The sequence below is a fragment of the Poeciliopsis prolifica genome, unplaced genomic scaffold, assembly GCF_027474105.1.
Source record: "Poeciliopsis prolifica strain line A6 unplaced genomic scaffold, Auburn_PproV2 SCAFFOLD040, whole genome shotgun sequence".
NCBI lineage: Eukaryota > Metazoa > Chordata > Actinopteri > Cyprinodontiformes > Poeciliidae > Poeciliopsis > Poeciliopsis prolifica.
In genome coordinates, this window is record NW_026562415.1 from 4,640,489 (window position 1) to 4,654,609 (window position 14,121).

Consider the following 14,121-nt stretch of genomic DNA (forward strand, 5'->3'; position numbering starts at 1 on the left):
GCAGCCGCCGTGTTTCTCCCTGCAGACATACCAACCCAGTGCAACAGTACTCTCCGAGGGATTGCTCTCAACTTACCCATGCCCTTAGCAGACGTTGCACGAAGCTCAGAAAGTAAATCACTTGAAAGACAAAACGTTGACTCTCAAAGCCGTTTAACACGCATTGGATCCACTCCAGAGTTTCTATTAGGAGCTGGCCTGTTTAAACAAAGACAAACGATAAATCAGGATGAACCCATGTTGCTTTGACACTCACCAGACTTAAGCTCCCCTACTGGTGTTTACACGGCAGCCATCTTGACTTGATTTGATAAACGCCGACGTGAAGCAGTCTTCAGTCTTCCTGTTGTCGATGCATCTGGGCCTTTATCACACACCTTATGCTGAAAGGAGTCGGTTGAGAGACCGGAAACTACAAAGAATGTTTTGTAGGTTTATTTGCTGGACCCAATCAGCTGCAACCCAGAATGTGGAGATGTGTTCAGAAGGGGCTTCCATGAAATTAATTAATGTCAAGGACTTAAATTATGTTTGCAAGAAAGAAGGGATATTTGTTGTGACAAAATGTGAAAAAGAACACGTGCTGCTAGATTAAACAGTGGAAGACAGTGATCCCATCATGCATTTCAATCTTGCATAATCACACAAGATCACACAACTTGTACTAGAAGAGGAGATTGTAAGCCTATCACATCCTTTGGTGCATGACGGAAATACACTTGTAGCAATAAAACATACACACAGCAGACCGGCTTCATGCTCTGTTTCTGCCAGATCCGGGACAATTATAGGCACGCGTGGGTACATCCACAATATTGTAAATAAGACGGAGCTACAACAGTTGCTAGGGAACACCACCGGACCACACAATCCAACCCGGCTTGAGGAGGAGGTGGTGGGAAAGAGACAGACAGGTCCTGCCACAACAAGCAACTAATGATGCGGTGATATGAGCCATGAAAATATATTCTTGTTTCATGTACCAGAGTTTTGGCATTTTGGTTTTAAGAACTCTGAGAAAAGTTGCTGACAGACTTAAAGATTTCACAACTTTAAGCACCATCAGGTATTTATTCCTAAAAATAAATACCACTTAAAATTTAATAAAACAATTACTCAAGATGCTACAAAAAAAATGGATATTTCCACTTGTATTTACATAAACCCACATTATGTATTTTACTTCAAATTTATTTGAGCCGAGATATGAAACAATGTGACATTCACCTTGGAGATTCCTGCCACGCAGTGCGGCCTGTGGTTCAAATCAGGTTTGTGTGTTGTTTATGAGACATATTAACTTCATAAAATGCATGCACATTTTAATGAAGGGTGTCAAACGTATAATGGCATAGTGACTTTGCAGTCTACTGCGAGCACTTAGAATGCTGAGGTGGGTGAGCCTTCATTTCCTCTTAGAGCAGTATGACAATAGGGTGTATTTTTGGGTTACTGCATTGAAATTTGTGTTTACAAGTTTCCAAAGAAAAGCAAAAATACCAACGTGACTTGCTTTAACTTTTAAATTTTTTTAATTCTTATATTAAAGCAATACTGAGGACTTGAAGTGCTAGCTGCAACAGAAAGCTACATAAAGGGCTGATATAGTTACTTTAACATTTAGAGGTTTTTTTTTTTCAAACAAATGTAAAAAAGAAAAAACAAAAGAAAGAATAAGAGAAGATCCTTCACTTTTAAATATTGGCTGTTGTTGTGGTTCAGATTCATGGTGGCATGAATCCGCAACGAGGGCAAGACATGAAATGACGTCAAAGAATTTCACCAAATAATTAGAGATCAAAAAGTGAAGCGGTGAATTTTCAGCTGAAAGAAACAGCAGTTAACCACGGGAAGACAATCAGCATTGACTGACGATTTTATTGTGCGGTGTGAAAGTGTGTCAAACATAACAAGCGATACTGTCACAGAGAGAGCCGTCAACTCAGATGAGACGAGAAATCAAGAGCGTTTTAATCACAACTTTTATTGTTTCATGACATTTTGGATCTTTTTAAAATTCCATTAAAGGACAGAGAAAGAAGAAATTACAGTGAATGGATTCTCGTGATAAACATGCTCACAATTATAAAAGGCCCCAAAGTCAATGCTTCAAGCAGAATAAGCATGCTTTGAAAAAATTTTAAAAATTAGGCCAGTGAATGCATTTGTTTAATTTTCTTCCTAAAATCTACAAAGAGGAACTTAAAGACATTCATGATTGTTTCAAATAGTAATACATTTTCTCCCTAGGATAAAAGAAAGGTTATCCTACAAAGTGCACAAGTTCTCTTGTTTTACTTTTGTACAGTGTTAAGAATAGGCAGTCCTATTTCAGTTCCCATTGTGCAATCACATATCCTTTACACCCTAATCTATTCAAGTTACCAATGACGCAAGCAAACATCACTTACAGGTAGAGATGCACCTATCAGGCAGTTCTTTGCTGATACCAATTTTCAGTTTTCTTTGAGGTCAGACTTTTTTCCCCAACATGAAAGATAAACGTTCTGCAGATCCTGTGACCGAGGTAGAAGTTTTGAATTGTATAGAAAATGGAACATTTCCCAAATTCCTTGAATTTTTTAATATTAATTAAGCACAAGCTGTAGGTCAACGCATCTTTAGAAGGAAAGTAGCGGGGCTTTGTCTTTTTCATCCATTTATTGCATGCGAGAAAAAAACGTCCTGACTGATCGGTGCAGCTCTGTTTTCAGGCATTTGTTTCACATGTTCAAATTAACACGTCACACATCCACGTATCAGGCCATGAACATGCGTCTCACACATGTAAATTATTTACATTCTCAATGTTCAAACTCAAGTCAATTCATTCTTGTCCATGATTTTCTTTTCCTTTTTTTTTTTTAGAAATGAATACTTTTTTAAATCAGCCATACATCAGTCATAATATTGTCTATAACACATATCCCTTTAAACAAAAAAAAATATAACACATTATTTAACTCCACTTCTTTCATCTCAATATTGTAATAAATAAACAGTTGTTAGCGCTAGGTTAATATCATCATTAGCCCATGTAAACGTTTAGGAATGAATCAAATTCCAAATAAGAATGTGCTAGAAATGCATTTTTTTCCCCCTGCTCCTCTTTATCCTTAAAAACTTACAGTTTGGACAGGAAGCGGATTCCCTCGTACATGTCGGCCTTCAGCTTGGCCCACTCGGCCAGCTTCTGGATGGCGCCCTTCTCCTGGCCTAACACGCTGGCCGCCTTCTTCAGCTTGGCCTCGTTGCGCTCGAGGTAGCGATCCCCTTCGCCTTTGAGGAAGTTGAGCTTTTCCTGCCGGTTCTCGTTCAGCGGCACGTCCTCGCTCATGAGGGGATTGAAGCGGAAGTAGGTATCCGGTGGCAGCAGGGCGTCCAGCATGGTGTGCACCTCTGAAATTCAAAGTTCACGTCAAAGCCAGAACCCACGCTGAGCTGTGAAATCAGTAAAACTCACTTTAGATGCAGTCTGGCACCTACAGACATCATTTAAGACCTGTATCGCAACAAAAAGGTACAAACGATGATAAATTGGCGATAAATTTGCACTCACTGGATGTAAAAAAAATCTAACGACGAGCTATGAAGGGGATATTCCCAGCTAGCTAGTCGTAGCCTCAACTTCCTCAGGTCACAAAACACAATGAATATATATGGAGACTCAAACTTTAAGTTGACAAAGTCATAGAACATACAAGGTTAAATAGTTCTGCCATGACAAAATTTAAGACCTCTGATTAACAAATATGAAAAAAATTAGCATTTTTCAGAAATTAATTTAAGACATTTTAAGGATTAATTTTGGATTCAAGAATTTTAAAGTCAATGTGGGACTATTTACAGAAAGTAAAGAGATGAGTCGAGTGTCGCAGATAGCGGTATTCGACACGAGCCCAACTTCAACGGCAATGCGATCGCCAGAGGTTTTTAACTAACATCTGTTTATCAGTTCAGTTCTTCTGCCTCTTGTGATGTCATCAACTCAATCACACAAACTATGTTTTATTTTCCCCCTTTGGAATTTTTATATTTGGTGCCTTCATTTGTTGATAGAAGAAAAGACATCAGCTTTAATCCTTTTTCCCTGCCGTACACATCGTACCTTCCGTATCTGTGGCGCTGCTGATGACGTGAGTCAGCTTGGTCTTCAAGCTCGTGTAGTTCGTGCTGTTCGTGCCCACGGTCTCGTACCGTCCCGTCCCCAGAGACAACACGCATTCCAGGGGTGCGTTCGGCCACAGGCACTTGCACTCGTGAATGGCCAGAGCAGTGGGGTTGTTGAAGAGGAGTCCTCCGTCCTGAAGTGACAGTGGGAGAGATTAAGGTAAAGAATGGGGGGGTGTTTGGATGCGTAGTTTAAATATAGTCCTGGTGACAGATTTCTTGGGATAAATGAGGTGAAGTAGACAGGCTGTCACTGAGCCACACAGCTTTGGGTTAGAAATGTGCGACTCTGGCAAAAAAGAAAAAAATCAGTTTACCCAGAAGTAAACAAGCTCCCTGAAACTAAAATAAGTAAGACATGACCTATATACTGAGTCACACAGCTGTGTTACTCTGAATTCAGCTCAATTCATGAATTAAATTGTCTCACAGTAATATAAAGTGATTGCATGTTGTGGAAGAAACTGTGGAGCGAAACAAAAATAAGGACAAGCTGTTTAAATAAATGGCAGGAAAGATTTAGCACTTTGACTTTATCTGAGCCGAGACCTTTCCCGAGCCCTGGCGTACTTCTGATCCAGAGTCAGATAGCGACCACGACTGTGGTTGCTTATCTTCCTCTGCACTGCAGGAGGAAAGATTACTTCAATGACTCTGAAGGTGATGTGGAAGTCTGTCAGAGAACTGGAGGTCTTTGTTTCAGTCTGCTTTAGCCCAAAATGTTCTGTGTTGATGCTTTTGTGATGGTGTATGGTCTTAAAAAAAACTTTAATCCCAGCTAGAACTAAAAGTCTAAACATCAACAGCAAATCCTAGCAATTTTAGCAGATTTATATCAATTTCTGTGTCAGAAACTGTATCAGTGAATGTGTGCGCCTCTCCAGTGTGGGTACTTTGGCATGATTTTCCTGCGAAATACCTTCACTAGGTACTGAAACCCAGAGTAGGAGTCAGACCCGTGGGTGGTAATGTAAGCTCAACTTGCACTGCTCCACAGTGAATGTGGCTGACAAATCTATCTCCATCTTTTCTTGCTTGCTGAGTTTGCTGGAGACGAGGACACGCCCATGCAAACAGGGCGAACATAAGGATTCAATACGTGCAGAATCCTTATGCACGTGGTTTCCTTTGACGTATGGGAAACCACAAGGCCATATGTTGTACTTCTTGCTTCTTGGAAAAGATGAAGGCAAACTGAGAGATTAGGATCTTTTATTGACTGAAACACAATCAGAGGCCCACCATACCAGCATCTGCTGAAGGAAAGAGCAGAGCAATGGGGACCAAGCTAATTTAGCTTAAGTAGGTTATCAAAAAGAAGCTAAGCCTCCAGCCTAATTGCTCTCTGATAGGAGAGGCTAAAGATATCTGGCCTAATAATCGAACTTTATAGAATAATACCAGTCTGTTTGGGCAGCTCCCTGAAGGTACAAACATACTCTGACTAAAAAGACTAGAGGTAGGAGAAAAAATAAAAAATTGAGCCTTATAAAAAGGATTCATCAGGCAGAAAATTCAACAGAGTTTTTAATTTGGAAATGAAAAACTGAAAGCATTCCTGCTCAGACACCTGTAATCCAGAACCTGCACTGATTTAATCGCAATAAAATAAAAAATATTCTGTGAAAATCTGGAAGAGTAAAATTGAACTCGTTGGCCCACATCAAAGCCAATGCAGCACATGGTGCTACTGTCCCTTAACTAAGACGATCATTAATCAAAGTGACACTGAGTGAAGTGGAAGTAATCAAAGAAAATTGTAGCAGCACTAGACTGCATCCCTTTGCAGCCAATTGCAAGTCTGCACTGTTACAATTAAAAGCCATTACTGAGATACTTTTCTGTGAATCATTTTTCAATTGAGTTCTATACAATTCTACTTCCTCTTAAACTTCCCAGCCAAAGCTAAAGTGAATTTGACTGGACTGGACCCTTGCCAACCCATTTATCAGTCCGGTACCTGATGGAGGTCTTTTCCCAGAACAAATTCCTGGAAGTATCCGGGGGCGGCAGACGAGGCCCGGATGGCCTGCCACATCTTGTGTTTGCAGTCTCCAAGGTAGTGGGACCTCACTCCGGGCATGAGTCTGTAGTTCCTGAATACGAAGGCCTTCAGAGGCAAACCTCTGTTGACAATGGTGCTCACTGCTGCCACCTAGTGGACAAACACAAAGTTTAGGAGGATTTTGAAAATCTAAAAAGAAACCAATCCCATCTTACAGAAAAAAGGTTAAACATTCCCGAAAAAAATACATAAATGTATTACTACCGGTTTTAAGAAATATAATAATAATAAAATCTCTATTTACTTAAAATAAATAAATAAAAACTTACTTTGGGGCAGTGTGGGTCCCTGGCACTCTCAATCATGCGCACCTCACCCATACGTTCCCTACAGGAAAAAATAAGGGGTCACAAAACAAAGACAGCATATAAGCTATTTGTGTACGTTTGTGTAAGAATGATACACAAACTGTAAAGAATAGTTGGACAGAAAGGGACTAACTTGAGGATGCTTTCCCACATCTCGCTGTCGTAGAACGCATGGCTCCAGCCCATCTTCACAGTTCCAACGATGACGTTCTGTTTGAATATGTCTGAGCCCAGCTTTCTGTACATATCCTCGCACTCTTCTAAGGGGATCTGGAAAATCCCCAGCATGAAAGCCAGTATGGCGCCTGTAGCAAAAAAAATTTGAAGCAATTAATAAGTGTTAATTCCATCAAATAGTGGCTCCAAAAAGCTAGCAAAGCATACCAGTGCTGACTCCGCAGATGTAGTCAAACAGCTGATGGATACGTTTTCCAGTCAGGTCTTGCAGCTTATGAAGAGTCTGGAGGGCCAGCAGTCCTCTATAGACCCAAATACAAACTTTATCATTTAAAAGCATAAACAAACGTCAGCTTTGTTATTATTAAACCAACATACAGAGAGCAGCTGCTAATTGCCTCTTTAAAAAATTTTCCAGCTGTAACAAAGAAAATATGTTCAAAATTTTTTTATTGCACAGCTAAAATTAAAAGTTAATGCTTCTGTTTACATACATACTAATGTCCAAATAGGATTGTACTCTGTCTACTACAATAGGCTACAATTTACGTCTGTCGACTGAAATGAAAATGACATTAGGTTTGTTTGGTGTATGTGTTAATTAGGCTACAGGTTTTGGTTAAAACATCAAATGATGAGCCATTTTCAGTTTTCTGACACCGAAAGACTTTTTATAGTACATATCCTATAATATAAAAAACTTTGAAATGTGTTTCATTGGCATTTGATGTTCAATACAGTAACAGAGAAACTGTTTTCACAAAAGATTCAAGAGATTGCAGCATGTATCTTCAGATCAACGCTATAGGCATCTGTTGCATAAAGCCTCTATGCTTTTCTATTTCAAAAAATAAAGAATTGTACCTTGTGCCTCCTCCATCTATGGTCAGCACCCTAATTCCTCTGCCTTTGACTGGGTCTGTGTAGCCAACCAGCGCCAGAGCTTCCCTAACAGAGCCCTGAAGGGAAAGGTCCCTGGTCTGGCGCAGTCGCAGCAAGCATGGCAACAGGTTCTCCTAAGACACAGAAATAGAAATGTAAACCTAACAATCATGTGGCAGTGAAGCAAACTGCAGGAATCGTTAGAAAGCTGTGTGTCCAAGCCGACCTTGACTGCCACGCCCCGGGTCTCGGGAAACTCCAGGAGGTGAAAGCTGAGCTCCTCCACTCGAGTGGTGAGGAGCTCCATGTCGGTGACCCTCTGCAGACCCTTGACCAGGGCTCTGGTCCTGTTGTCCACGCTCACTCTGGCTATTATCTGACAGACAAATCAGAAAAAAATTAAATGAACACCACTGTGAATGGGGATGGTAGCATCGTGCTGTGTATGTTTTTGTTTAACAAGAAAAAGCTGCAGATTGAATGCTGGGAAAACGTATTAGAGGCTTCAAAAGATCCGAGACTGAGAACCAGAAGTGGAAAGAAAATAAAAATATAGCCAGCTACTTAACAAAAACAGGGCAAAATTATGTGTGCAACCTGGTAGACATAACCCAAAAGACTTGAACAGAAGTTGCAATTTTGTTTGAAACATGACAAAACTTTTTTTTTTTTTTGCAATAACTCTACCTTTTCTCTTTGACTTAGCAACTGCTGCTGCTTTGCCTTTTCAGCTTTTTCCTCTTCACCCTCGGTCTTCTCCACTGCTTTGTCTACTGTGCGTTCAGCTACACCGTCTGCGGTAGACTTCTCCTTGTTGATCGTGGCTTTTTTTGGATCGCCTCGAAACTTGGGAACAAAGGGCGCAATGTAGCTACCAACAAAGGCCTGGACGCTGGGCCGAGGGTACGACAGGTAGTGGGTGAAACCTTTTTTGGGGAAGGCAGACACAGTTGTGCTCTCATCAGCTTGGGAAGAAGCGGAGGTGGTCTCTTCGGCCGGACTGGGTTTTTCTGAGGGTGGAGAGGTAGTGGGCGCTTCAGTATTCTTGGTCTCGGAGACTGGAGACAAAACAGGAATGGCTTCCGTTGTTCTCGGGGTGCTGACATGCGGAACAGGCTCAAAAAAATGCTGCCTGTTCTCTCCATCTTCTCCGGGTGCGTTTGGACCAAAGTAACTGTTGATGTGGTTGGACAGAGTCTTGTACGTCTCGTCCATGTTTGCGGACAGAGCTGCTGGTTGAAACAGCTGCCTTGTTTGCTTTGCCACAGCCGAGGTGGAGCTCAGAGCGGCTGCGTTTGCTGCTGAAGCTGAGGTGGACAATGACTTTTTTTGGGCAACGAAAGGCTTCTCTGCAACTTGCTCCCTCTGCTCATCTCCCTCTGCCATTGCTCCATTTGTCCCACCTTCCTTTTCCTTCATTCCTCCAGAAGAGGTGCCATTAGCACTGAAGGTCTCAGCTTTCAGGGGGGTTTTCTCAGCGAGGGCACCGTTGGCTGCGGCACCAACAGGTTTGAAGCGGGAGAACCTGGAGATGAAGTCCGTGCCTCCCACTGCCTTGGTGACGCTGTCGATTGTGGACCTGAGCCGTGACATGCGTCTGACGACCCGCTGGGAACATCAGCAAAGAACAGACTGGGGAGAAGAGGAGAGGCTAAAGTATTTGTTTGGCATGATGTGGCATCCTGGCGGGTTTGTCTTCCATGATCTATGGTTGCTTTAGCTCCATTTTTAAAATAGAAAAAATGATTTGCACTGAAAGTTTCAAGAAGCCTTCATTTCCTGAAAGAAAAAACAACATTTTAATATTGTTGTTACACCAATAAGCTACAGTATTGGTGCCTCTTGATGTAATTCAAAAAATAAAACTTTTATTAATCATGCAATTCTAAAAAAAAATTTTTTTGGGCTCTAATGCATTTATAGCTAATTTTGTATGTATTTTAGAGTTCACAAATTGGTAGAAATTAATTGTATAAAAAAAGGAGAAAAAGAAAGAGAGAAAGTACTAAGTTGACATCTAAATAGTTTATATATTTGTATTGTTGTTACATAAAGAAGCCAGCAGAGGGAGACGTGTTCTACACCAAGTATTAACGTCACAGCAGCAGGTCCTTCTTCAGTAACCATAGAAACCGCGAATACAACAACACTGCAACGACAAAATGGAGCAAAATCTCCCTGGAACAAACGAGCCGGCTGAGCTCTCCTTACTGATAAAATCACTGCGGTTTGAGCGGCAGTTAAAGGAGGAACTTGAAAACCCCCCGCCCAGCATGATGGACAGCACTGTGTGGGGCTTATGCAAAGACTTCACCGTCGAAGGGGGGCGCTATAAGATTGCGGCATATATTAAAACCTGGGATATCAAGCCCGTTTGGGTCTACAACGTGGACTACCTTGGCACGGAACCGGAGGAGGACTTCAAGATCCACATCTACAGGGGCCTTTTCATGGCCCCTACCGCCAGAAAACCAATAGGGGACAGAGTCAACATCTACTTCGCGATGGAAGTGTCGAAAGCGGAGCCCGAAGCTCCGGTGGAAGTCCGCTTCATACTCGAGTCCCGGCGGCTCATACACACTCCGGGGAGGAGCAAGTTCAGCGAGAAGTGGCTGACCGACATCACCGAAACCAAGGACTTATTCCAGAGAATGATGGAGTCATAAATCATATATAACATTCAGTTATATAACTGGACTTTATCTCAGCTGAAACGACGGCACGCCTGTTAAAAACACGCCTATGTTAGATAAAACGGTTACAACGCACTGGCCATTGAGAGCTCGTTCAGAGGCACGACGTGTTGGCGTACTAAATAAAGCACACTGAACAGCAACATAGTCGTAAAAGTCTGTGTCGGCGAGTGAGACCGTACTGGTTAAAAATGTGTATATAAACTTTCTTCTTACCTCGTGAAACCTAAAGACGGTTTTCTGAAATGTTTCATTGAGTGTAGAGCCAGTACTTTCTGCCTCCACCTAAGCTAGTTGTGAATGATAAACAGGAAATGGATTGGTGCTCTTCTTTAAGGGAGCCAGATACAATAGATATTACTGCCACCTACAGCCCTGGAGGGAAATTAAACAAACAAACAAAAATGGCCAAAGCAATCACAATTCATTTAAAGGTATGGCACAAAATACTGAAGCCAGAAATTTTAGAAATTGTGTGGAAAATGTTAGAATTACTACAGCAAATGTATTACAGGATACCTTCTTTTGTTGATATTTGTGGATATAATGTGCAATGTCCTCTCCACTTCCTAGTGCATAGAAAAATTGAAAGAAAACCAGAAAATATAATCGCTTTAAAAATTAAAAAATAAATGGACACCAAAAATATGAGAATCTTACTGCTTAATTTAGCTTTTAACCCTAAAATTGGAATACTTCAAATAAAAGTGACAGCAAATATTAGAAAAAGTGATGGATTTAAACATTTCTAACGAAACCATTTTACGTATCCAATATATTAATTAAACGCAATCAGTAAAAATTTATTCATTTTCTCCTGTGTTTTGTTTATGCATTTGTTGCCTGTTGGGTGAATGAATTGAACTCTGAAATAGTTCAATTCATTTCAGTGAATGTCAAAGAGATACTTCTTATAAAGTTTGGATATTTGCAGTTTACAAAGTCAATTTAATGTAAAGAAAAGATCTAACTATTACCATCCTTTGTCCCGTAACATTGCATTGCATTGCATCAAACACGCATTACTGTCCAAAGTGGAAGTGCAGTTTTGTGATTTAGTATACCATAAGAAATCAGGTCAGCATGGATTAGCTTGTTATGAATAAATGGTATTTGAGCAAATCTTCAAAGAGGAGAAAATGTATTGGAACTGGTTCTATTGAAGGTATGTTTTCTACTGAATATGCCAATAGATGTAGACTGAAATATTGTACATAAAGATGTATAGTTTTTTCATTCACATGGAAAAAACCCCCCCAGAACTAATCATCAAGAAAATTTAATTTTAAAAAGTTTTCATTGCATATTTAATGTAATAATAATTCTACATAAATAAATCAGTTTCACTTACAAATTTTAATAGATTTAATATAACAAGAAACAGGCATTCGCTACTTTGCGATTATTACCTGCAAGATTTTTCTGAGCACCTAAAGAGCCTGTTTATTTCATGTGTGGAAAAAGAAATCTCCACTTCAGAGGCCCACACATAAATTTCACAGTTCATAAGACGGGTCTGCTCATATTACAGTGATAAGAGACAGCCAGAGTCTATACTCTTTGGTGGGAATATCAAAAATAAATCCCTGAGCACTGATGGTGAAGGTTCACTTTAAAATGAACTTTAACACATGGACCAAAGAAGACATATCACTTTGATCGTGCCATTTATAGCTAATTTTGTATGTATTTTAGATTTTACAAATTGGTAAAAAGGGAATGGAATGGAATTGAAAACGCTTTAAAATGTTTTAATAATAATACATTATTATGCAGTAACCAAAAAAATAAAAAATAAAAATCTAAAATTATGATGTTTTGTAGTGCTAGGAAAAAGTGTTATTTACATATTGCAGAAACAAAAAAAAAAAGCTGAAATTTTTATTTGTTTCTTTAATGATAAGGAATCAAGTGTTAAAAATGAGGATAAGCCAAGCATGTACACAATGTTTAAGCTTAGTAAAATAGGAATAATTCATATTCTCACGATTAGAGCTTAATGTTATCACAATTCTTTCCGCTGAATTTTTTTTCCTGGTCCTTGTCCATCCATTTGTCAATATATTGTATATTGGATAATATGAACCATATTTTCCAATGGAATCTATATTTTACACTAAAAACAATAAGAAGTTGTGACCTCTGAGGGTTAGAGTCGATACAAGGCAAAAATATATAAATAAAATAGAATAGCCCAGAAAATAAGCAGCTGATTTTTGTACAGTAGGAAAAATGCTTGTTCTAAAGCTCAAAATTACATATAATGATTTATTTTACTTGGCATGAAACAGGAAATTGCTATAAGATTTCTGAGGTGTTACTCACTTTGCATGACCTTGTGTTTCATGCATTTTCCTCCTAATTTGAGAGATTTGCACAGATAAAATTGCCAGGGAAAGATTGATGTAAAGACTAAACACACGCTGTTCAAGAAGCAAATTTCTAAAACATTTCTGCTTATCAATTTACTTCTATTTAAAAAAATAAAAATATGTTTTAGAAAATTGCAGAGATTGATTCTCCGAAAAGACATTCCCGTTCTGTAAAAGCGGTGTGTGAATAGCTCGTGAAAAAGCTGTTTGTCTTATTGATTTTCAGAGAAAAAGCAAAGTTTGATAAGTTCTTAGAAAGTAAAATCTTACCAAAAGTAACCAAGAGAGGAGAGAGAGAAAGAGAAAGATAGAGAGAAAAATGCAAATTCTTCATTCACAACACCAACCTGCCACGAAATAGAGTACAGATTAAGAGTCATTTGTCATGAGTGGAGAGTCACTGCTCCATAGCGGGGAGGGACTGAATTGAGTTTCATAATCCTGTTCTATCAGGCTTCTCAGTAAAGCTGGCACGAAACGACAAAAGCCCACTCGGTTGAAATGTTCAAGTAACTCTTTTAGCCGTCTAATCAAAACAGATTAAGACTAGATCCCAGCTGACTCTTTAATGGAAATCTCGAATCAAACATTTGCTTAATGGAAACGCAAACTCTCTGTGGCTCAAGGGTCACAATTAGTCATATTTTCTTCAGCTTTTATTTCTTTTTTTTAAAGTCTGACATTTAGGCAAATGCGCCTTGTAGTAGAAGAGTGACTGACGTTTTCTCTGAATTTCAATCAAAAGGTTCTGAAAGTCAACATCAGAACTCTTATGATAACTTCAAGCGCAATTAAAGCCAACAAATCCACCCGTCATTACTGTGATTCGATAGACTCTCACCCAGTCGCCTCTTTGGATGCAAATAAAATGGCCGAGCTGCCACTTACTGGGAGGAGGAGAGTGAAAAGGTTTCATTATATGCTGCTAAATAAACAGCAAGTTGCATTCTCCTTGAAGGCTCAATGCAAAAGGCTTTTTATGGACCCGGCCGATTTTAAATCCACTTTGCTGACATGCTAATGATCAGGAGTGATCTGGAATAGAGAAGAGCGAAGGAGAGGTGGGATTCTGAATGAAACAAACACCATGTTGTGTGTCATTGTAAAGGAGGAGGAAAAGTATTCAAAAATGTTACAATGCAAACAAAACACTATGGTATTTGGCCACTTTTATCCTCTGTTCATACAAACCAATTGCACTTAACAAGTAAAGAGCTAAGAGGATCAGTTTGCAGATTACCTCAAGTCCATCCCTCTGTGGGGAGGATCTTGTTCAGTTCTTGGTGAAGATGGATCCAGGTAAATACAGGAGAATGAAACCTGGCAGAAGCACTTTAAACCCGGGCAAAGGTTCACCTCACAGCCGGGCTGCACAAAGAGCCGTGTAGATCACAGGGTGTTCAAGTGTGAGAATGGCCCAGTCAAAGTAATAAAATCTAACAGAGAATGATGTC

The 14,121-nt window shown here is 39.8% G+C and overlaps 2 protein-coding genes across 2 annotated transcripts; one reads left to right on the forward strand and one right to left on the reverse strand.

Annotated features, from left to right (window-relative positions):
• Positions 1-1,964: 1,964 nt before the first annotated feature.
• pnpla8 (patatin-like phospholipase domain containing 8) lies at positions 1,965-10,619 on the reverse strand. The gene is made up of 10 exons (XM_055054769.1): positions 10,512-10,619; positions 8,290-9,381; positions 7,829-7,978; positions 7,585-7,736; positions 6,928-7,022; positions 6,677-6,848; positions 6,505-6,562; positions 6,131-6,325; positions 4,109-4,304; positions 1,965-3,399 (listed from the first exon to the last, which is right to left on the reverse strand). The coding sequence occupies exons 2-10, from the start codon at positions 9,193-9,195 to the stop codon at positions 3,125-3,127; spliced, it is 2,199 nt and encodes a 732-aa protein (XP_054910744.1). The 5' UTR covers positions 9,196-9,381; positions 10,512-10,619; the 3' UTR covers positions 1,965-3,124.
• On the forward strand, positions 9,721-10,479 carry akap14 (A-kinase anchoring protein 14). The gene has a single exon (XM_055054783.1). The coding sequence runs from the start codon at positions 9,765-9,767 to the stop codon at positions 10,266-10,268; it is 504 nt and encodes a 167-aa protein (XP_054910758.1). The 5' UTR covers positions 9,721-9,764; the 3' UTR covers positions 10,269-10,479.
• Positions 10,620-14,121: the final 3,502 nt, after the last annotated feature.

What these genes read in the sequence shown, in the direction of transcription:
- pnpla8 (XM_055054769.1), bottom strand. Translation starts at nt 9,195, where the DNA reads ATGTCACGGCTCAGGTCCACAATCGACAGCGTCACCAAGGCAGTGGGA. An exon ending in TGCTAAGTCAAAGAGAAAAG is followed by an intron (nt 7,979 to 8,289) that starts GTAGAGTTATTG and finishes TTTGTCTGTCAG; the next exon opens with ATAATAGCCAGAGTGAGCGT. An exon ending in TGGGAAAAGACCTCCATCAG is followed by an intron (nt 4,305 to 6,130) that starts GTACCGGACTGA and finishes CTGTCACTTCAG; the next exon opens with GACGGAGGACTCCTCTTCAA.
- akap14 (XM_055054783.1), top strand. Translation starts at nt 9,765, where the DNA reads ATGGAGCAAAATCTCCCTGGAACAAACGAGCCGGCTGAGCTCTCCTTA.